Below are 21,711 nucleotides of genomic sequence, written 5' to 3' on the forward strand. Positions count from 1 at the left end.
ACCTGATACCGCGGCCTTATCGTGCCGCTAAATCCGCTCCTTGGAAGCTCACGCTACGCACGACCGTTCACCACGGGCGCATGAAAGCAACTAAACGCCACCGACGCATTCATCGACAAGCGGCAAAGAACGCCCTTATGGATTTCTTGCGGGGGAATCCAGCGTCTTGAGACGCTTGGCGCGTTTCAATCTGGAACCCTCGACATGTTAAGCCGCTATTAGTAGCGATTGTGCTTGCGGGGGAATCCAGCGTCTTGAGACGCTTGGCGCGTTTCAGTCTGGACCCCTCGACAGGTTAAGCCGCTATTAGTAGCGATTGTGCGTGTTCCCATGCAGAGTATTCTACAGACGCGAAAGGGAAAAGCCCAAAAATAAGTAAACTTTTACACTCAGTGGTGTGCTTTGTATTTTTTAAGCCCAGCTGGTAGCCCACATTCACAGAGTGGAAGGGCTGCGATTTTAAGCTTTATCTGTATTTATTGGCGTACTCATTGCCTTCTTGCTTTGAAGAAAACATGTTAACCCCTCATATTATCACAAAATTACAATTGCCTTGAAATTCGATAGTTCTTTAATTGTGTTATTGTTAGATTAAGTTCACTGGCATTTGGATGAATTCGGCTGGGGTTTGGATTGAATTCAGTGGGGCTTGGAATAAACTTAGTGGCGCTTGGATTAAAATGACTGGAAGTTGGGTTAATTTGCATAGCGCTTGTATTGTACTGACTGGCGCTTGGATGAAATAGAGCGAGAAAACCTGTAGATCTAATGCACCTAAGCGCAGCATTATCTTTTTTTTTTTTCTGTAGTGATAACCAGCTCAACGCTCAAGCAGAGGAGATCATCTGCTGCTACGCCAGGCTGAGGCTGAACAGACTAGAAAAATGCAGGCAAGTGTTCTTTCGTTCGCATCCATGCTTTAGCCACAGACCAACTTGCGCATTTGGCGTAGTTTCGTCGCTGAAGGAGTTGGAACGCTCTTCAAGGGTACGTCTTATGCTAGTACTCTTGGCGTATGGCTACTCCTGGAAATTCCAGAAAGCAAATAGATATATTGCAATTATTATTTGAATAACAAAACCCTACATACATTTTACGACGTACGCTCCGAATGCAGCTCTCAAGAAATGCGAGCTCATTGCCTATATATACTCAGTCGCTCAGTAATGCAACCTTAACGCCCAACCCATGGCGCATTGTAAACCGTAAGTTCGTTGGGCCGAGACGAATAAGGCCAAACAACGGCATAACATCGCTCGGAAAAACATACAAACTGACACTAACTGTACATTCGATGGGTCGCTTTCGAGCGCTCTCGCGGTGCGGTTTACATTCGGCTGGTTCATTCAGAGAGCTGCGCTCCAGCTCAAAGCACTTGGAAGTGCTCCCACTTTCAACCTGGAAACGCGACCGAGATGCGACAAAAACTTGGTCGCTTCTCCGACTGCTCTTTACTCGAGGACAACTTTCTGTGGCAATGAAGGGAAAGCTACGGAGGCAAAGCGCGCACATGTGAGAGCGCTTCTGAAAACGAGTCTCGTGTTTTCATCCACGACAGTTTAAGCTGGGGAAGAGAAAACATAAACGCTTTATTAGCAACAGTTAAATAAGTTAAAACACGCCACTGAATGTGAAAGTTTTCTTGCGGCTTTTCCGTGCCGCGTCTGGGCAAACGTGAAGCTGCGTCGGTTCAGCGTCTGTTACGAGCAACCAAAAGCACTGTCAAACGCTGGCGGCGGACTACTTAGCGCCGTAACACATTAGTCACTGCTATAATTTGCGTAACACATTAGTCACTGCGTAATTTAGTCACTGCTATAATTAGCAATTAGAGGTGCTTAGCTGACCTTTCGTCTCACGTAATTGAGCGACGAGTTCACTGGCGGGGCAGGGAACTCATTTGCAGAGGCGAAAAGCCGGATAGACACTGCAGAGAGTGCGTGACTCGCCGTGATTGTTACAGAAACTATGAAAATCAGTGGTGCTGGAATGCTGAGATGGAAGATGCTTCATGAAAGGTAAATTACCATTTAGCCACAAGGAAAAGCAACAAGGTCTTATCAGAAAGTTTTGCCGTTGCACAAACATTTGTCCTGGTCAGAACATCGTATATGGGACCAACGCCTTCATATGGCGGTCACTCTACCACTTGAGCTAACCGAAAGGCTCGAAATGGCAGACTGGAGGCGAATTAATCAACCCTTCCAGTTGTCGTAACACCAGGGTTCGATCTCCGGTCCAAAACGAATTTTTCTTCAACTATAAAGCTTCCGAGAAACCCGTATGGGCCTCCTTTCTTAGCTACGAACTTATACTGCCGTGTGGATTACATTTACTTTATTATTCTTTTTTTCAAGAAAGTATGTAGGCTGCAAACGAGCAACGCCACGAAAACGGTCGGTAATGACTAAATATCCAGATCGCCGCACGACGGCTAATCCAGTTTCCTGTTTTGAAGGCTCGAGGCACGAGCCTCGAACGGTGCGCGGCGCCGTGTCGTCATAATCGCGGTACGCTGCTCCTCTACAAGCGCTAAATGAGCACACTTTCACATTATGCGAGTGGCCGGTAATATTTGGCTTAAATACGGCTAATATTCTAGGGACCATAGCCCTGCCCCGTCCACGTTCACGCACGCGTTGAATGGTGCGTGCGACTGCGCGCTTGGCTCAGCTTTGCGGAGGAGCGACGCGCGATAGCGCACGCGCCGATTCCGGAAAAAAAAAAGAAAAGCTCGGCCTCCATTTTACAGCGTAAGCTTTTATCGGCTCATTCAAATAACCGTTTCGGTTGGCGACGGTGTCGGCCGCCTCCGCCGCCGGTTTGCGGTTTCCGGTGTCCGGTTTGCGGTGTCCGTAGCAGCTATCGCCGCAAATTAGAAACAAAAAGAAAGTACGCAGTTCCCGCCGGGCTGGAACCCGGGCCCGGTGCACGAGAGTCGGCTACCCTACCACAGAGCCACAGCAACTTTTGTTTTCTTTATTTCCAGCTTGGCTACAAGCCTCAGAGGAGTTTGCGATCACAGATCGCATTCTTTTTGTGTGGGTTGACGTATCCAGCATTGACACGACGTCTTCGTCACAGTCAATCGTCTTGTACACGCCACGTACTTTCACAACTATTTCCACAAAATATTCGTACATAGATAAGCCTTTAACATTGGCAATGCTTGCTAGCGTTCGGCGGAAGAAAATGCCCTATAAACGCGACCGAGCGTGCCAGGAGACACGCGATGTCACATGCGCGCCGCGTAGCCTCGATGCATGCAAATGTTGCATTGCCGCTGCATATCATTACGCCAAGTAGAATGCCGCGTAGTAGATGCACAGGTAGCGGTGCAAGGCAGTTAAGGTTTAGAGAAGAAAAGGAAGCCTAAGGAGATGCATAAAAGAACACTAGAAAATATATTATGTACGTGATTAAATGGCTAGGTGACTACCTCACCGCCGCGTTTCAAAGGGAAGGCCAACAAATCATCATCATTAGCATAGTATCGCGCCACTTGCCTTGCGATTAGAGTTACTGTATATGGCTCCCGCAGGGAGCCTCTGCTTGCGATGTGGGATGCACGCCGCGTAGCGTCTATACGTGCGCCCTTTGCATTGCAGTTGCATATTATTACATCAGGAGGTACCTCATGTAGCAGTTTCATAGGTAGCGGTACGAGGTAAGAAAGTAATAATAAGACGGTACAAGAGGGAAGAAAAGAAGATTATGGAGATGTATAAATATTGGTGTAATGAAAAGCATGTATGGCACACCTGATTGATTCAAGCACGCGAGGAGACTGTTTTTCACCGTCCTGTTTCAAAAATAATCCCATTAAATCATCATCATCATCATCATCATCATTAGCATCGTATCGTTGCATTTGACACGCGATGTGATATGCGCGCCGCGCAGCGTCGATACCTACAAACTTTAGATAGCAGTTCCGCTATATTCCACCAGATGTCCCGACCTGTAGCAGTTGCATACAGGCGTTACATGCTGCGTGTTAACTGGACCTGAACCTGGTTAACTTGAGCAGGCTAGGTGGCTATTTGTCACTACCCCGTTTCGAATGGCTTGCCAATAAACCACCATTATCATCGTCATGAACATCAACAGCAACGTACCGTTCCACGGGTCAAGGCACGTGATATGTGCGCCACGTAGTCTGGATACCTGTGTTATCTCTTCGGCACACGTTGTGGCGCCTCCTCGCAAGGTACGAACCGCTGCTGAAGAAGCGAATCGTAGAGCTACGCGCGCCGCTGCAACCAGGCAACACCGGGCTCAGCAGACCGTTGTGCAGAGAGCAGGACAAGCCGCAGGACAAGCCGCAGCGCAAGCCGCAGCTCGCCGTCGACGCCGGGCGGACATTTCAGATCCTTCTCGCGAAAACGACGCGAATAGACTTCGCCGCGGAGACTGTGTGGTGCATGGTGCCAAAAATGGACCTCCTATGGAGCCACTCCTCCAGCTTACGGTGTGACTGTGCTGCGTGTACCACGTGGGCCTGTGCCCTTTTTTTCTGCCAGTAATAATCAACGTGTCTCCACACGATTAATAAAAAAAAGAGAAAGATTTTAAAGCACCCTTTAACATTCTCTCCGCTGATCTTTAGCATAATGCTATCTACAGTGTTCATTTAAGACGACCACGTAGCCTTCCCACACGACCTTGGTTGCTTAGTGGCTATGGTGTTGGACTTCTAAGCACGAGGTCGCGGTATCGAATCTCGGCCACGGCGCCCCCATTTCAATAGGTACGAAATGCGAAAAAACGCGTGTGCTTAGGTTTAGGTGCCCGTTAAAGAACCCCAAGTGGTCCAAATTATTCCGGAGCCCCCGTCACTCTTCGAATTCCGTCGTGCCACATAAGCAAATCTTGGCTTTGGCACGTAAAACCCCATAATCTAATTTTTAAATCTTCCAAGATAGCCAGATCTCTATTCTAAGGTGTACATATATATATATATATATATATATATATATATTACGACTACCATATTTTTCACTAGTTGCCATTGTCAGCTTTCGATGTGTAGCTTTTCCCATGTGCGCTATAATCAAAGTGGAGCTCACGCATGTTTCTTGCCTTTCATGTTGTGACAGATCATCTGGAATGTTTGGGTAAATTACAGAGAGTCATTCGTCATATCATACGAAGCCTACAAACACTGATAGCAGGGACAACATAGGGGAAATTACTTGTTTCTAATAAATGAAATGAAAAAACCATAAATTAATGGAAATGTAAGCGGGTGAAAAAACAACTTGCTGCAAGTGGGGAACGATCCCACAACCTTCGCATCGGTATCGTGGATTGCCGCAAGGGGGACCGTTCCCCACCTGCGGAAAGTTGTTTTTTCATCCACTTTCATTTCCATTAATTTACCGTTTTTTCATTTCATTTATTAGACACAAGTAATTTCCCCCATGTTGTCCATGGTGTCAGTGCTTGTTGGCTTCTTATGATATGACTAATAAAAATCGGGCCCTTCGGTTAACCGCCCTTCTTCTCGTTTAAAGAGTCATTCGTGTAATTTTAAATTACAAAAGAAGCGTTCAGATTGAACGATTGATGTGATGGTCAGAGAGTTAACGAGTACGGGGCAACCGCGTTTACGCCTCCTTATCGCCGTCTGCTTGTCCTGCAGGTTCTTCGAACTACTAAATATACTCTTTTGGATTGGATACTCTGGAACTATACTCGGATGCAGATTCGCACAAAGACAGTGAGTGTTCCTTTATTAATTTATTTCCTTCTTTTTTTCTGTTTTTCGATCGTTCATTGTCACGTTGATACTTCGCCTTAAGCACGACAGTTATTGGTGTAGCCTACTTTACAGGTTGCGCGAAGCATTGATTTCCTTTCTTTTTTTTTCTTTTTTTCTTTAGAGGTCACCTTGTAGGCGCCCGTTCTGCGTGGAGCGTAGGCGCGCCTCGTCTTCCCTCGGCGTAACTGAGCGAACTAGCACAGCGAAGAATGAAAGAGCGAACGCGGAGCGCAGCGGGTAATGAAAGACGCTGATGGCGAAGCGAGCGCGAGGAGGAGGCGTGCCGCGGAAGCATTAGGAGGAAAATGGAGGAGGAAGCTACAGTGAAAGCATGAGGCGGAAAGAAGAGGAAAAGAGTATGGGGAAAAGTGTGAGGAGAAAAGCAGAGTGCCGCACGAGACTGCGAGATGGCGCCACAGTTATGGCAATCTGATTGTACGCGCGACACGAAGTGAATAGTTCTTTCTGGAAGCCTCGCGGAACCTTAGATGGCTGGAACCTTAGAGGCTGCGAACCTTAGACGAGTCATGTATAAAAGGGGACGAGCTTGACCTGCAGATCAAAGTTTCGATGATCGCCGACTCTGCTCGCTGCTGTCGTTATGCTTGAGTGTTACTTGTTCTGCAACGCTTCGCACCATTTCCAACGTGCCGCGCCAGCCAATGTATCGCAAAATGAAAACACGTATAGAGCTGCGCTCAGATTTTCTGATTAAGGAGTATCGCAATCGTCGGTGATGTTTTTTTAATTCACACTCACAGCCGCTTACTTGCATTCACACTCACGTCCATTCGAACACTCCAACAATCACTCACGGTCGTACTCACTGACGTACACACTAGTGCCGTTCATCACTCACTCACACTCACACTAGGACTGTGAAACGAAAGTGAGTGAGTGAGTGAGTGAGTGAGTGAGTGAGTGAGTGAGTGAGTGAGTGAGTGAGTGAGTGAGTGAGTGAGTGAGTGAGTGAGTGAGTGAGTGAGTGAGTGAGTGAGTGAGCGAGCGAGCGAGCGAGCGAGCGAGTGAGTGAGTGAGTGAGTGAGTGAGTGAGTGAGTGAGTGAGTGAGTGAGTGAGTGAGTGAGTGAGTGAGTGAGTGAGTGAGTGAGTGAGTGAGTGAGCGAGTGAGTGAGCGAGCGAGCGAGCGAGCGAGCGAGCACGCCGACCCCGTGCCTACCGCGCAGGGATCTGAGCACGTGCTTTCTCGGCGCAATCGTCCTGCTGGCGTCGGCGGCGCTGCCCCGAGCCGGAAGTCCAGCTGCGAGGCCGAGCCCGAGTCAATTTCGGGCCAAGGTGGACGTGGACGGCGACGAGTCGCCCGATTTCCAGCCCGTCGCTTCGCAGTGCCTCGCGTCGCTCGCCAGCCGGCTGCCGTGGGGGGTCATAGTCGTCTACGGCGCCGCATCGGTCATCACGCGAGTCGCCGAGGTCAGTGCACACTTTGATGCGTTAGCATTAGGGATTAGGGGTGTCACAAGGGGAAAAAGTGTATGAAGTGTGTAATGCCGGTCACGCGGTAGAAGTATATATATATATATAGACAAAATGCATAAACGTTCCAGCTACTCCTGTGCTTCAATGCATGAAAAGAGCCTTTTGTTCAAAGGTAAGCGCATAGCTCCAACTGGTGTCCTTCTGTAAATCCATTCCAAGTAGGTACTTCTAGCAAGCTCACCGGCTACCGGCTGTAATTTGCGAATTGCAATATGTGCCGAAAAATAATAAATTAAGAAGGCTCAAAAACAAAAATTATATCTGCTACAGGCGACTTTTCAAATGTCGGAAAACCTAAAAATGATCATCCTGTATATTAAAGGCCACGATCAGTTAATGTAAGTGCCACTGACGGACCGTGCCGAATTGGTGATGCGCCTTCGCAGTTTCTGGAGGTAGCAGCCGGGAAGGGAAACGTGACAAACGGCACATAACACACACGACTCTGAGAACTAAGGGGGGAGGGGGCAGTGTTTAAGAGCGCGAGAACCGGCAAAAACGTATAAAGCGGGAACGGATACGTGAGGTTTTGTGTCGTCGATTCCTATTGCTCAGACCACGGGCCTGGCCAAGGTGGCGTTCGACAACCAGTTCTGGAGCCAGCAGTCAGATCTGATGAAGCAGGTGCTCCTCACCGTCGCCTCATCGCTCATGGCTGAGTTCATGACCGCGGCCGCTCTGTGCGACGCCATCCTGCCCATCGTCATCAACCTTGTCAGTGCGCTTTCGTGCGCTCTTGCGAAGAGCTTTTATCGATTGGATAGACAAAAACTACACGTGCCGGACGTTCCATCTAACATAGAACAAGCGTTAAAATAGTGATAGAAAGAAGTTCTCTGTGTGGATGAAACCACTCGCGTATATGTTGTTAGAAACCTCCCAAAGATTCGAAGCCGCCCGCACTTACTTCGTGTGTAAAAAATAATTTAGTGAACACTCTATATTAGTAAAGCAACTGCTTATTTAAGTAAAAAAAAAATTAAGTAAAAGAAAGCTGCCGCGGCCCGTTGCTTGCTCCAGCTTAGCGTGAGCACAGAGCTAACACTGAAGTTGCACAATGTGTGCATATAGCGACATGCAGCAAAAATCGAACGAATCATCTACAGTCAAACCTCGATATAACGAAGTTGCACTTGCTGCCCGAAACTTCGTTATATCGCGAATTTCATTAACTCGAGGGTTTAAAGTTTCAGCATTAAAAACAACTTCACAAATTCCCTGAGCATTTCGGGTGGATAATACCTTGTTAGTAAGCAGTTATAAACAAATCGTCAGAAAGTTGGGCTATAATAAAACTTACGAGCATCAGCGCGTGCGGTGCAGATCACACCGGGAGCAATGCATCGACGTGGCTCCCGGCGTGCGAGATTTGCGTGTGTTACGCCGTAAATCTTGGACGCCATAGCTGACCACGCTTAGCGACCGCAACCGGCGCCCACAAATTAAGAACAAGGGTGTAAAAAGGTACGGATATTGTGTCCTGAGCCAAAAAAAAAAAAATATTGTCAGTTTCGCCAGAAAGGTGCAGTATTTATGGCGATAGCAACGAGACGACACGAAATACGGTTCGTAGTTTCATCGGTGCCACACGCGCACAGGCAAACATTAACACATCTCACTCGATGACCACGAGCTCGCAGTCACAACGCGAGCGAGCGCTTCGTACCGTGTCTCAGAAACTTGAGATTATGCGACCGCCGACACTAGACGCGCGGGAAAAACAAAAATGCGCGTGAAGGCGCCATCTATTTGGGCTTGCCGCGGGGAGATTACCTCCAGAGATCGACGCGGCACATGGTCCGCGCAAGGAGGAGAGGGCAGATGATAGGCAGGCGTTGTGAAGCAACGCTTTGTGAAGCGTCGTGAAGCGTCTGTGTGAAGCAACGATTTCCGAAGCGCTTGATTAAATGCTATAAAACTGTACATCTTCTGAAACCAGTTTGTAGCGTATAGCAAGTACACTGTAAATTGATTTACACTCTTAACGGTGCGTAAGGGTTGCATAAGTTTCGGTCTGATTTGCACACTTAGGCACCCTTAAGGGTGCATATTAGTTTACAGTGTGCGCGCCTGTCAGGCGGATCGGTAAGACAGAGAGCTCCGCGACGCGACCCAGGCGACCGCAAATTACGCTGCCTCCGAGATGACCCACTTTACTCAGCGAGAAACCAACAGAGCAGACGTGCCAAACACAGGGAAAGGAGGCACAAAAAGCTTGGCATTATAATAACGGAATCGCGCACTTCAAGAGATAAGTTTTTGTTTGTTTGTTTTCGCTGAGGATATCCGGGTGACGTTTGTTGCTTCATTTCGTGAGAGAACAGAGCCGGCCAGCGGCACATCTGTCGGGGTAATACAGATGACTATATGATACGCCGATTCGTTAGATCCTACCAGCGAAGCGATTCGGCGATCTCGAGATCGGAAGCGCAAACGCCTATAGCCCCCACCATAGCCAACGCTTGTTAAACGTTGCACACTGGGTAACTGTTGTGCAATTCCTCTCTCTCTCTCTCTCTCTCTCTCTCTCTCTCTTGCTTTCTTACCGAATTAACATACCGCGCCTGTCGGCGCATGCGCGGCTCGTCTTCGCAGTCCACGGGCACGGAGCACGACGCCCTCTACTTCGGTCTGCCAGTGGCGGTGGGCGCTTCGGTGAACACCATCCTGCCGGTCTCCCTGCCGCTCGTCATGCTCCACGACATGGCGCCAGTCACACGCAAGCAGCTGGTGAGAGGCCCCTTCTATGCCCACTCCTGCGTTTAAGAAGCGAACAAACTTAGATCCCTTCTAGAAGATTCGCATTTCTTGTAGGCCGAGAGATGACTTTAAGAAAAAAATAACGTTTGAAGGGGGTCGCAATTTTTTTTCCTCAATTCCAATCGCATACTCTTCTGTGTACTTCGTCTGAGCGCTGGTCTTCTAGAATTATAAATATGCTACAGCGACCGGCCCAAGTTTCTACCCTACTGAAGTTAAAATTGCCCCTTACAAAAGCAGAAAGTGGGGAAGGGGGAGGGGGAAGGGGCTTATATGCTGGAAAGTCAGAGAACCACACAGAGGAGTGGCACCGCGTAAAATGTGTGGTCTCTCCTTAGTAAATAGTAATGTGGCATATACGGGGGCACAGGTATAGAGCCTTCCTGATGCAGCATTTCTTCGTTGCTGCTGTCGAAGCACCCTTGCAAAGAGTGCTGACAGAGTGACGTGAATATGTAGCACCACGCAGCTGCTTCACGCACTTTTGTACGCAAACATAGTTCAATTTATCCAAAGTTGTAGGAGTTCTTAGAGAAAATTGTCTACCAGTTCAAAACCTTTACAACGCGCTCTTCAACTTGAAATTACGTTACTGTCATTTAATCTGGCGTTACGGTACAAAAATATCTGTTAGTGACCTTATAGACTTTCAATAAAAATTTTGTTATGTACCGTTGCTAATTTATCTCATAATGCTTATAGCGCAATTTGTTCAACAAATACATGACTGTAAAAATTCACTGCTTGGCTATAAATTACTGCATGTATATATTACAGCACATTGTAATAGTGATAAATCCTTCTATTTTAAACCTTGACAGTCACTAACAATAAATAATAAAACGTTTCTACAGCTATACTGCCTTTCTGTGCAATCAAGTCACTTTTTGAGGTGTAAGCGAAAGATCAATATCACTCAAAAGGTCGAAGAACCCCAATTTTATTGCGCCATAAAATAAAGCTCCGATAATCTCCGACTTTTTCGGGGAAAAAAACACTCCAATCAAACACCCTCTGATGACGACCCAAAAATAAACTCCGAAGACGCAGAACCCTGGCTATGGAGTACTTTCCTTTGGGCTCAAAATATACTATCACGTCAATGAATTCTTTCTGGGCCAGTACTGGGCTGCAACGTGAAGCACGAAGGCAGCTACGAATGGGCCTCTAAATAAAATGCCATTTCACTGCACGCATTTTGAAGGATTGCTCGGATCAACGTATGCATCATCCGCCGGATATGTACGGCGAGCTTCAGTATTACGTAATCTTTCTCGAAAGCTTAGCAAGCCTCAATAGCCGAGTGACTGCGTCACTGCTATCATGAGAAGCCAACAAACAAAGACGCCAAGGACAACAAAGGGGAAATTACTTGTACTTACTAATTGAATTAAAGAATTGATAAATTAATGGCAATGAAAGTGGATGAAAAAACAACTTGCCACAGGTGGGGAATGATCCCACGTCTTCGCATTACGCGTGCGATGCTTGGAGCATCGCACTACGTTGCTTATGTCCTTTTGAATCGTGCTGTATTTGTAACCTTTCAATGTGAAGGTAATGAAAAATTTGAGCTATCATAATGCGTTATGCAAATATTGGAGGCAGGCGATCGAATATCGAATTTTAGAATGCGAATACTAAGTATTGCATATCGAATCGAATAAACAAACGCGGACACACATATTTACATCAGAAATATTTAGGAACATGCTTCTACTGAATAGACAATCAACTATCGTGGACAATTACGATAGTTTTAAACACCAGATAACTACAACCGTCATGAAGAGAACTGCACGAATAGCCGCTTGACGCCTTTAGAGCCTTGTGGTAAACAAGCTTTCCAAGAATGTCAGGCTGCTGTATGATCAGCTATCCAAAAACGCAAAGTACATATTTGTTGAGAAAATATCAGTGGTCATGGAAAAAGAAAAGAAAAAGCTAGTTAGGTATTTGCCTGCCAATAACAATAAAGGGCCTGTTACAAGGAAAACATCACTGGTTGTAAAGTAAAAGATAAAACTGCTACATGACTAGACTGCAAGAAAGACTAATTGACAGGCCAGAAGCAAAAATAGCCGGTTATAGTGTATTGGATGAAAAGAAGGGGAACCGAAGGCCCGGTTTTGTAAGAACGCTCGCATATATCTGTTAGCCAGAAACACATGAAACCAACAGATAACGAAGAAAAGGAAAGCATAGAGGAAATTATTTGTACTTTTTAATTGAGGTGTAAAAATGAGTTACTAAAGGCAAATGGAGGAAGAAAACAACTTGCTGACGGTGAGAGAAGAATCCACAACATCTGCATTATGCGCGCGTTGCACTACAAACTGTGCTACAGCGACGACGGCCACTTTCACGTCCATGCATTCTAGGGTATTTATGTATGTGTACAAGATCTTACCCAAGGGGTGTTAACGAGCGATACACTTCCACCGCAAAACTGAAAACAAAGCTTGCGCTGCCGATTTTGCTCCGGCATTGCTTCGAAAACTTTGTCGCTGTTATACTTTTGGTAATTATAATTTGCTATACTTTGTTCAGCGCAGGTGGAGAACAGCAACCCGATTTTAACAGTCTGTTGTTGCGAAATATTTGATTAGTTTTGATATTTGAAAATACCGATTAGTGCATTTTCGAATACGAATAAAGTATTACACACAAACTATTCGTATTCCAAACATCTAGTATTTGCCCGCCCTATATTAAATACATTAGTAAAGCTAAAGCCCTTTGTACCCTGCTGGTAAATTCACTGCTTTCCTTCACCTGCACGTCTAACGTCTAAGTAAATTATTTACTTCACATTAGCTTATATTAGAGCATTTCGAAGCACTAAAATTCTCGCTATTAACGGTAAACCATTAATAGCGAGAATTTTAGTGACCTTTTTGTACCACTTCAGTGGCACGCTTCCTAAAACATTGGCAACACTTGACTGTAATGGTTCATAATGTGCATTTGAGAACCAGATCTGTCAATCACAAAGGCAGCTTTCACTGACGCATTTTTCAGCCTTTTTTATTGCAATGACACTCGGGTAATCTGCAAGGGAGGCGACCTTGACAGTACATGCCACCGGGGCACGCTCTCAGTTTGCTGCGCCCAGTCATGAACACGAACTTCCGTATAACCTCCAGTGAATATCTTGGAACAAATCAACTTGTCATTAACACATTAAATGAAAGAACGTGTCACTGCTCATCGGTCTGCGGTCGCTACGCGCCATTGTGCACCCGGCGTGGTTAAAGTCCATGCGTACGCCCAGCGCTGAGCACCAGTTGCAGCCCAAAATTAAGCGTGCGCAGAGGTTTTGCACCACAATGAACGGGACACTTGCACTTTTTCCGAAAGCTGTCGCAGCGATCGAGATTTCCCCAAGGAATGGTAGACGAGTTCCGTCACATAGGAGGAGGCTGGCTGGTAGGACCGTAGCCGTCTTCAGATAGCACTGAATAGGGAGCACATTTGGTGCCATGAAATTGAAACCTGCGCCGGTGTCCACTACGGATTTAACGTTTTCCAGTGGCTCACCTAGCTGGACTTGCAACGTGGGCATGCCTGTAAACGGGCTCAGTGGCAGGAATGGTACTTGTCGACGGCTTACGCGGGTTTCTGCCCTCGGTGGCCCGCGGTGAAGTTTTCCGACGAAGGCCTACGGCGCACACAGTCTCGACGGTAATGGCCGATCTCGTTGCATTGATAGCAGCGCACGGTTGGGGAGCGCTGACGGTATGTGTCGGAGCGACTCGCTTGGCCTGCTGACGCTTGTTGACTTGGAAATGGGCCGGGGCGGGGCACTGCCGTGGAGCATTCCACCATGTGAGCCTCCAGCGCAAGAGCTAAGGCAGCGTGAACTGGGCGAGCGAGGCGGACGAAGCATTGAACGTTGAGGTCAGTGATGACATCGATGAAGGCTTTGGTAGCAATAAAGTCGGCGGTGGAGTTTGGACAACCAGCCAGGGCCTTCCACGGCAAGCGCTAGACATGAGCTGCGAGATCTCGCAGGCTGTAGTCGCCATATTGCACGTGCTGTAATTCTGCAAGACGTAAGTGCTGAAGATGTGCATCAACGTAACAGGGCTGGAATGCTGAGACGAGACTTGCGTATTTGGAACGGTCGGATGCTGGCAAGAACTCCAGAAATACAGCGGCAGTAGAAAGAAGCTGAGTCACGATGATTTGAGCTTTTTGGTGAGGTGATCAGGACTGGAGAGCAAAGACAGGCTCAAACTGCATACGAAAAGCCCACGATCACGTGGTACCGTCGAAGGTAGGTGGACATGGGAAGGGTCCCTGACCTTGCTGCGTGATGGAATCAGGAAAGGGAGATTGAGGTGCCGAGACAGGTAGAACTTGATCACTGGAAGCAGGCTACACGAGGCTTGAAACACGAGTCCTGTGGTCGGCGATGCGACTCTCTGCGAAAGACATACGCTGGACTAAACACTTCTTAATTGAGAGCAGTCGCTGGTCGACGCGTGCTTCAAAAGAGTCCAGGAGAGCCGCTAGGTCGGGCGCAGGCTGTCGGCGAGTGGAATCGGAATCAGCAGCGTGAATGTTTGAAGGCATCGTACCAGAAACATAAACCTGAGACGGCGGCGACGGTTGCGGTAGTGGTGGCGTCGCTTACGGAAATGGCGTGGTCCAGTTGAATGTCTGATGACGGTGCCGGAATATAATGCGGCACCGATGCGAGTGAAGGCATCGTACTGGGCGACGTCTGCCTGCGGGTTAAAGGGACTGACAACCAATTTTCATAGCACCCATTTTTTTTCAGCGCAATAGAAAGTTTACCGATCAGAGTGTCTAATCGTGAAGTGGTAACGCGGTAAACGCCGTTGAACTTTTTTTTACCATGATCTTTAGACCTGCAGTGAGGATGTAGTTCACTGGAAGCATGCAGAGGTGAGCGCGATAGCGATTATACGCCGGTATTAGTGAGAGGCAGACGACAGGTGCGGCCGTAACTGTGAGAAAGTATTATTTTGTGTATCAAGTCGATGTTCCTGCGTTTTCGTGGTTTCTTGTCCGACTGCTTTGGTAATTAAGCAGTCAAAACGAAACCAATCAGATCGAAAACCAAACGACGCTTTTACACATGATACGCAGTTCAGCGTGTTGCCGTAGCCATGCGTGCGCTTTTGCTTTCCAAGCACAGAATAAAGTGCGAGTGTGTAACAATATACCAGCTGCAATGGTAAGCAATAATTACGTTGCACTTAATGACAGTCGACTTACGTACAATAATCTCATAGAATACACCCGAAGTATCTACATTTCACCGCCAGGCCTCGCCACTTACTAGTTTCTGAGGCTTTCTTTGTCAATTTAAAGCTAATTCTTACTTAAATCGCGCACAGCGTGCCTTATTCTGTCTCTATAAATCATGGTCATTTCATTTCCATGAAAGTCTCTCAACACATTCTGTCCAGTTGTCAGTCCTTCTTGACATGACCGCTGCCACCAAAATGTAAAGGGAGTCTGGCGCCTTCAACGGGTTCCAAGCGGCACACGACACACCAAAATCTCAGCCGTTCCAAAAACCATTCCCCTGACCCTCTGCTACTCCATCCTTCTGCCTTGCCCTTCGCTTTCTCTTCTTTCATTTGCGGCGTTCTTCGTTACCGTTACAATATATATATATATATATATATATATATATCTTTATTGAAACGTATGCTGTTCTGTAGGTTGTGTGCGTGATTCCAAAGAACGTATGCACCGTTCGCTTCACTTTGCTGAGTGCTTGTAGACTCTGCCTTATGGGAATATGAGCCATTGCCTTTGGGGGTATCAGCCATAGATAACGACAGTTTTTTTTTTTTCAACGTTAGACCACGAAGAAATCCCGGGATCCTAGCCAAAGCAGCTTCGTTGTGAAACAGTTATATTCGAGCTGTATCACTGAATTGCCCCTCTACAATACCAATAAAGTCGCTCTTGCCGCAATCTCGGTAAGCCAGAAAAAAAAAACGCATAAGTGACACACGGATGGCGACGTCGCCTGGAGGTTCCCGCACTAGCTAACCGTGACGTCATGCACCCCGACGAAGTCTGCTCGGGCTTACTTGAGTTTATATGAATAAAGATGGACTACATTGCATTCTAAAGCATTCAAGGTGACGTCACACTAATGTCAGCGGCGCGAAGTTTGAAAAGAATCAACTTTGACCTTCGTTTTCTCTTCTAATAACGAACCTGCTACTGCGAAATTAACGAAAATAGAGTGTTCAATGAATAGCTTTTCGGACTTAAATGATTCAGTCTTTCTGTTTATTGTCCCTTGAAAGAGTATCCTCGAACACCAGTTGCCGCACTCTCTCATCGTACCACTGCCGCCCGCGCAGATCCTGACTGGCGCCTTCGTGAAGACCGTGGTCGTGGCCAGCATCCTGCTCTCCATGAACACCACGGGCGAATACGTCTTGCACAGCACCAAGCAATTCAACAGCACCGAGAGCATCAAGCCGGCTTAAGCACGACAGATACACAGTCGTCCACAAAGGAACGAACGTGCACGCTCAACATCCGGACAACCGAAGCGTGCCATTGGCTACGACTAATTTATAGGCCACGATGGTCGACTAAAATTATTCGTATTGTCTCCGTACAGTTGTGATATAGCGTAATTGTTTAGGACTCGGCCGTCGAACAGCAGTTTACATGTATAGAGCACTCGAAAGCTGCATTTAGAGCCTCTTTCGCAAGCGATTGCTGAGACCGTTTGATGGACCGTAATGACTCCAAATGCATTTGCTATGCAATATTATGATTTAAAGAAAGAAAGGAAATGAAGTGGGTTCTTTTTACCACCTAAAATGGCATGAGCTGCGGCCTACGTTACGTGCGCGCCAGCTGCTAGGATGTTAGATCAGTCACACGACGCGCTCCTATGTTGGAAATAGGGGACGGTCAATAATTGATTGATTGGGCCCAACGTTCCAAAGCGACACCTGCGCATTATAACAGGCGTCGTAGCGAAATACAATGATGTAGAGACGTCGATTTGGCCACCTGTTTATAGAAAGCCGGTTGGTCAAAATTAATTCGGTGTACTCTATACCGCGGCGTGCATCTATAAAATCGTAGTTTTGGCACATAAAACTGGAGAATCTAATTTTTTAGTGCAAAACTTCAATATAGAAAGTTGTAGAACGTTCATGGAAATGTATAATTCAGAAGCTTCTAGCTTCGTACTTGTTACCTTATTTACATATCTTTTTTGCGTCACAAAGAAGGCGCGTACAATATGAAATAAAGAAAATCATGACATGACCGCTTGTGCACTTCCGCCCTTCTCTCAGCAGCTGCCATATGGCGATGCAGTAGAGCGTCTGACTCGTTAAACGTGACGTAACGCTTTCTTAGTTTAGACCGCTTATAACGCATGTCGCCGGAGTCACGAATGTCTGAACTGTAAACAAAACAACATTTTTCAAAGGCTGCACACATGCAAAATATGTAGACAAAGCAGCCGCGTGTATCCGAGAATCCAAACATCAAGATGTTTTCATTCGTTTAAATTTGCAAACGTCTAAAGGTAAACGTCCGAGGACCAGCGATCTTCGCATAAAGACGACGAGCTAAAAAAAAAAGAAGGAGAATGAAGCATTAAAGAAAGTCGCCGACTCATTTTTCAGACCTTCTCGATTATGCGTAATTCCCGCGGCACCGCCACTAACTCCGCAGATGTGGAAAATTTTTTGGACGTCATGCCGGTGCCTCGTTCGATTTCTCGGGCTGAACCGGCCGCGTGCGCGCGATGTCGAAAACATGGCGTGCAAACCAAGTTGACGCCATTCAGGTATTCCCCGTGCCACCCGTGCCCTCACTTTCGCGGTCGAGGTAACCCCTCCGCTTTCAAAGCGCCGTTCAGCCGCTGCGACGAGTTTCGCTGACTCATCAGAACCGTAACTTGGTCCACGGCTCCCGACAAGGAGCGCTGGCGACCTAGCCAGTGGAGGTATCGGGCGACATGCCGTCCCGGGAGTCTCGCCCTTGTTATGTTCGTGCCCGTAGACGATTAACGTGGCAACCGCGAAGCAAGTTGATGCCATTCAAGACTGGGCTTGCGATCACGCGCATGTGCTGAACTGACTGACGGCAGCGCGAGTGAATCGGGATGGTTTCGCGGTCGTTCAGCCGACGACTACTACGAAGGCGTATATGACAAGCTTGTATGCCCTGGTAGGAACGGGCGGAAGCTCGCGTGCGGGCACGATGAACGCTCCCAAATGAATTTGCCAAACACAGCTCAAACTGGCAGCGTCGCGGAGTCAAGGTCGCACGCGCGATTTCTTCGAATCGCACCCGCGGCCTCGAACATATCGAAATTAACACGACCCCGTCCGTGTCTAAAAAAAAAATTACGATACTCCCTAATGTGAAATTTGGGCGCAGCTGTATGCGTGTTTTCATTTCGCGATATACAGGCTGGCGCGAACAATCCGTCTCGTGCGGCACGTTGCAAACGAGCCAAGTGTGGCGCTACTGCCTCGCGAATCGGGCGAACGCGAGAGGCAGCGCATGACAATCTAAACAAGCGTGAACGAGATCAAACCAAGAAAACCAAACAAGCGAGAGTGAGAGCTGACGCGAGCAGAAGATAGTACGAAACGAGCGGTCTCGCTGAGACCAGATACAAGTACGCATCGAGCGGTTGGACAGCTCCGCATGACACCAGTTTCCCGCGTACGTCACTGAAGGGGCCGCTCTCATTGGTTTCCGCCGTTCGCGGTTCGCGTCTTTTATCTCCCGCTCCGCGTTCACTCTTTCATCCTTCGTTGTGGTGCACGTTCGCTGAGTTACGCCGAGGCCGACGCAACGAAATAACCGACCGCATAAAAAGTCCAGTTCCAGATAATTTAGACATGTAGCATGTGCAAAATCTTACGCTTAAAATACAGGCCAATGCGTCTTAAAGACCTCGCGAAAATCGATGTTTTTCGTACCGAAACTGAAGAAGAAAAAAAAGACGCCGCCATTATCGCACGGCAGAAGTGACGTAGTGAAGAATGTGGAGAACCAGCGCCCGTGCTGTCTGCTTTCCTTGCTTGTATTCTGTTCCGATGAATCGGCGAACAGGCCCCGCACGTCTGCTAGCCACAGAGTTAGTATACTTTGTTCGCTGCTTCTTGCGCTGGGACAACGCCGTTGCGCGCCCGCGATGTTCCTTTATTGCGAAGTATTCTCCGATTCCAGCCGGTTTTCGCTATCTGGTTGTCTACGTTCAACAGCAGGACTTCGATGCGTTCTGCTTCCGCTCGAAGAAGAGCATATTGAGGTGGCCATGCTAAAGGCGTTAAAGGTGCGGTATAGCCCGCCTTAACGCAGACGGGAACCATGCGTGTCGCAGTTACGCTATACATCGGCGAAAATTGGAAGCGCTACAGTCTATACTCCGTTTCATACATCAAGAGCAACGCTGTGGAAGCTACGCAAGAAGTCCGCTCACCAAAATTTGTTACTCCGCGCGTTTCCGTCTATGCCATTATGGTCTATGCTTCGCAGCGTGCCAGCGGCGCTTGCTTGCGCGAGCATGCACGGGAAGCTGCCGCGACGGCCTGCAATTAAAAAATAACGAAAGAAATTGATTTAAAACAACGTGTTAGCAGTCGTATAAGTACATGGATTGGTTCTATCGGCAAATTATTTCTTTTATTCAGAACTGAGCTTATAAAAGAAAATTACCACAAAAATCGGGTCAGGAAACACCGAACTCTTTCTAAGTGCGAATGCAGCCAGTGCAAAAAGTATCTCTAGCCTCCACAACGCTGCACCTGATGTATCTGGCGCGGGAATAGAGCACGTCCTATCGCACTCCGGAGCAGCTGGAACAGGGTGCATCGGGCGCTAGCTTGGCCGACCAGCAGTATGCTCTTCCGGTTGACTGAAGCGAGCGCATTGCGTTTGCGCCGTCGACAAGCAGGCACGCTGGCTCCCCACGCTCTTGTCCGCTAGTGCTGCGGCAACTGATCGTCGCGCTGCTGCGGGTCACGTTTAAAGCGCAGGGCGAAATTTTAACGATCTTAGCGTCTTACCAAGCTTGGCCTTACGGCATGACGTGTCCGACTGACAGCTGCCTGGCACGCCGGACTTGTCAACCGATGAGAAAAATAACTCCATCTGTGGCAAAGGATGATAAGTAGCCGAGGTTTGGCACGGCCGGGCTTATAGGTTCGGTGCTAAGTGTGTGTAAACTCGCGTCTAGACAGGCCGCACTGCGGTCGTGATAAAGGTTTGCCCTTTTCGCTCTGGCGGCATTGCATTGCATGTATGTACTGCAGGAATGCAATGCATTCTACACCATGGCCGCCGCATCGCGTTCTCCTTCGTGACAAGTGCAGTACGCGGTTCCTGCTCGTTTCTGGCACTGTGTCAGAAAGGATTTCGTTCGCCTACGTCGACGCGTCCGGTGTAGAGACGCACGAAATATCTTGAAGGTGATGCACTACCGGAAATGATCGCTCGAGAATATCGATCGCCCTTGAATGCAACTTACCTTTCAATGTTACCTTTGGTTTTCGTGCGCCATCGCGACATATAGTCGCCCCGCGAAAGCGTTTGCCAAGCAGATCTTGACGGCCAAGTGTCTGTGCTGTTGAAATATAGCTTGCGCAGCTTCGTCAACTGCAGTTTACATGCGTTGTGCGCGTTGGCTTGTCCGCGCCGCACTTCCCTGCGCGCCGCGGTGCACGCTTTCGCACACAAATTGAAGATCCAAAGAGCGACAATGCGCACACTTTCGCTGCAGAGAGCGCGCGCTGCTGATATGCGACTGGAACAAAGCTTCCTCAAACCGCAGGGCACATTTATTTATACAGCGTGCGGCCATGCGGGCTTCTTCTGCTGTCGCCATCGTCGTGGTGTTCCATGTAAAGTTCAAGGGCGATAACAGATAATAGACTTTTAGCATGTCCGCTATTCCGGCAAACGGGGTGATAGCCGGATGGTTGGGGGGTAAACGTGAGCGGCCGAAGCGGTGCCAGCCGCCTGGTGGAGTAGAGCTCAACAAGACAAACACATAGCTAAAATTACAGTATTCTGATTTGCTGCTGGTGCAAGTTTTCGGCAGCGGCGAAATTCTGAACACGATTACACCGCTGTCGAAAATTTAGACCAGCAGCTAAGAGGAATACAGTGATGGGCTGTGTTTGCGTGGTTGAGCTTTGCACCACCAGCTGGCGCCACCAATCTAGCCGCTCACGTTCACGCCCCCGCTCATCCGGCAAACCACCCGTGCTTGCCGGACGCACTAAAATTCTCTAAACGAAAGCGTGTGAAATCCTCTGGTCTCGGAGGCCATGTCCGCTCTTCCTTGGCTGACAAAACGCTCCAGGGGATAGTACTTTTCTTTTTTCAGTAAGCACTACCGCCATAATCAGTTTATGCGGATACATTTTTTTTCCCTAGTTTAAGAATTGCTTTGCGCACGCGGTGTGTCTAAGCAGGGTGTCTACCAAGCTGACATTTCCAAATTCCCCGAGTTTTCGCGGTTTTCCCCGAGTACCTTTGCAAAATTTCCTGAGTGACACAGAACTTTTTTTATGTCAAGGCAGGCTGACAGCGTGTCGCCCGATGGTGTCACTTTCTAGTAAGCATGTTAAAAAAACTACTTAATCCAGTTTTCATGAGTAAAATATTATTCAATAAGAAAACAATAAGGGGAGGGGGGCTAGCGAAA

General features: G+C 47.9%; 1 protein-coding gene across 2 annotated transcripts in view; it reads left to right on the forward strand.

Annotated features, from left to right (window-relative positions):
* The window catches only part of LOC126544673 (uncharacterized), a 44,758-nt gene extending 27,457 nt beyond the window's left edge, over positions 1-17,301 (forward strand). Inside the window, exons 6-11 of one of the 2 annotated variants that reach the window (XM_050192141.3) lie at positions 810-890; positions 5,645-5,722; positions 6,950-7,193; positions 7,815-7,973; positions 9,855-9,989; positions 16,376-17,301. In XM_050192141.3, the coding sequence (XP_050048098.3) occupies positions 810-890; positions 5,645-5,722; positions 6,950-7,193; positions 7,815-7,973; positions 9,855-9,989; positions 16,376-16,504 (826 nt within the window). In that variant the 3' untranslated portion in view covers positions 16,505-17,301. The remainder of the gene's footprint in view (positions 1-809; positions 891-5,644; positions 5,723-6,949; positions 7,194-7,814; positions 7,974-9,854; positions 9,990-16,375) is intronic. The other variant, XM_055061622.2, reaches the window with a different exon arrangement.
* The last annotated feature ends 4,410 nt before the right edge of the window (positions 17,302-21,711 follow it).

Source organism: Dermacentor andersoni, chromosome 3 (genome assembly GCF_023375885.2).
Source record: "Dermacentor andersoni chromosome 3, qqDerAnde1_hic_scaffold, whole genome shotgun sequence".
In the NCBI taxonomy this organism is placed as follows: domain Eukaryota; kingdom Metazoa; phylum Arthropoda; class Arachnida; order Ixodida; family Ixodidae; genus Dermacentor; species Dermacentor andersoni.